The sequence below is a fragment of the Chinchilla lanigera genome, unplaced genomic scaffold (genome assembly GCF_000276665.1).
Source record: "Chinchilla lanigera isolate Chin_1 unplaced genomic scaffold, ChiLan1.0 scaffold00020, whole genome shotgun sequence".
Taxonomy (NCBI): Eukaryota; Metazoa; Chordata; class Mammalia; order Rodentia; family Chinchillidae; genus Chinchilla; species Chinchilla lanigera.
The window spans coordinates 24,261,642-24,263,830 of record NW_004955421.1 but is presented as its reverse complement, the minus strand read 5'-3'; the positions used below and the strand labels follow the sequence as shown (position 1 = coordinate 24,263,830).

General features: G+C 59.8%; 1 protein-coding gene across 2 annotated transcripts in view; it reads right to left on the bottom strand.

Moving 5' to 3' along the window:
* The window catches only part of Taf3 (TAF3 RNA polymerase II, TATA box binding protein (TBP)-associated factor, 140kDa), a 151,078-nt gene extending 150,642 nt beyond the window's left edge, over nt 1–436 (bottom strand). Inside the window, exon 1 of one of the 2 annotated variants that reach the window (XM_013513725.1) lies at nt 62–436. In XM_013513725.1, the coding sequence (XP_013369179.1) occupies nt 62–227 (166 nt within the window). In that variant the 5' untranslated portion in view covers nt 228–436. The remainder of the gene's footprint in view (nt 1–61) is intronic. The other variant, XM_005383880.2, reaches the window with a different exon arrangement.
* Nucleotides 437–2,189: the final 1,753 nt, after the last annotated feature.

The following is a 2,189-nucleotide window of genomic DNA, read 5'->3' as shown; positions in this document are numbered from 1 at the left end:
GGGAGAGCGGTGTCACGCGTGCCGCGCCGCGCAGCCCCCCCGCACCCCGCGCGGTACTCACAGAGCTCGGAGTAGCGGTGGCAGCCGCGGCCCAGCTGCTGCAGGTAGCGCTGCAGCACGTCGGTGAGGAGGTGGCAGGCGCTGAGCTGCACCGAGTCCCAGCCCAGCGCCTGGCAGATCTGCGCCACCGAGACCCTCAGCAACGACCGGGAGTAACTCTCGCACATCCCGCTGCGCGGACGCCACCGCAGCTCCCGCGGCCGCTGCGCTCCAGCCCCGCCGCCTGGCCCTAGCAGAGCTCCCAACTCATTCTCCGGGGCCCTCGCGGCGGGGAAGTCGCCCCCCGGACCCCCGGCGACCGCCTCAAAGCGCCAGCAGCACGGAGCGCGCCAGCCTGAGAGCCGCCATTTTGGACTCGCTCCGCCTCCCGCTGGACGGCCGCCGGGGCGAGGCAGCACGAGTCGAATGCCGCTGGCGCCGATGAGAAAGCTCCGCCCCGTGGGAGTGGAGCGATGGTGTCGCTATCGACTCTCGGGCTTGGGAGTCGGCCGGAAGCAGAGGTGCTGAGCGCGGGCGGAGGATACGCCCAAGGCCCGCAGGTACGGGGGCTGGGAGGAGGCGGCGGAGGGGAAGCCGGCGTTTTCCGGGGCAGGCGAGGGAGGTGGTCCCTGACAGTGGAATGGTAACAGTGGAGAGTGGAATGGTAACAGTGGAGAGTGAACTGCTAGAGGTCCGGGACGGGAGTACTTAAGGTGGTCCCCAAACGGCGTGATGCGGCCTCGCCTGTGTCATAGGTGAATAAATACGTGCATGGAACCTGGCGTGGCGGTGCACGCCTGTGATCCCAGCACTCGGGAGGCTGAGGCAGGAGGATCGCGAGTTCCGACTGGGCCGCACAGGGATACCCATTCTCAAAAAAACTAAATGAATGAGAGATGGAAGGGGCCGTTTGCCACTGTACAGTCTGAATAAAGACCAAGCTGTTCAGCATGTCATTCAAAATTCTTCAGGATAAAGCCAGGACTAAAGGCAGCCTCTATCCTTACTTAATGAAGAAACAACCACCCCCACCCCCCAGAAAGCTGTACTCAAGAGCAGTAGTTCAGGCTGTCCTTGAATTCACTGTGTAGCCCAGGCTGGCCTGGAACTTGTGGCGATCCTCCTGCCTCTGCCTCGCGAGGGCCGGAACTACAGGCGTGTGCCACCACACCTGGCCAAGAGCAATATTATTTTAGTGCAAGTTTTAAGTCGAAGGTCATATGTCATGCCCAAAACTCCTGCCCTCACTCACCTCATTCTTGTACCAGATCTGTTTTACTAAAACTTTTAATTTTATTTGTTTTTTTGGGACAGACCCTCACTATGTAGTCCGGGATGGCCTTGCGCTTGCTGTGTAGCCCTGTCTGGCCTTGAAATCGCAATGCTCCTCCTGCCTCAGCTTCCCCAGTGCTGAGATTACAGGCAGGCATCACCACACTTGGCCCTAAATCTTTTTTTTTTACCCACAAAAAAACAGGTGGACTGCTGGGCATGGTGGTGCATGCTGATAATCCCAGCACCTGGGAGGCTGAGGCAGGAGGATCACGGTTAGTTTGCGGTCGCCAGAGGTCCGAGGGGCGACTTCCCAGCCTGGGCTACATAATCAGACACTCAAAGAACAACAACAACAAAAAAAAATGAAGAAACACCCAAACAGACCACCTACGCGTGACAAATACTCCTCCCCCCGCCCCCGCCCGTGTGCACGCACACAGACACACAGTAAGAGTAGGGGCAGCCAGGCCTTCTGGTCATGAGGGCCAGCTGCTCCCACTAGGACGGCGAGGTGCTCTCCCTGCTGCCGTGTGGAGGCTGTGGTGTCCAGGCAGCAACTGCAGCTAACGCTTCAGCAGGACTGCTGCGTCTCCTCCTGAAAGCGTTGCTCCTTTTGGAAACTGAAGGTAATCGACCTGGAGAAGCCAGAACTGCAGGAACAAGAACAGTTTCCCAAGTGGGTCGCGGGTAGTGATGGTGTCTAGAGAAACTCCAGCCTCCCCTCCAGGTCGTCCCTGCTGAGAACCCCGACCTTACAGAAGCCGTGACTTGAAGTGCGCTTGGCATCCTGGGGGTGGGGCCGGGTTCTTCTCTGTGAGCCGCTGCTTCAGCTGTGGCCGCAAAAGGCCGTTCCAGCGGGCGTGCTGTCACCGGTG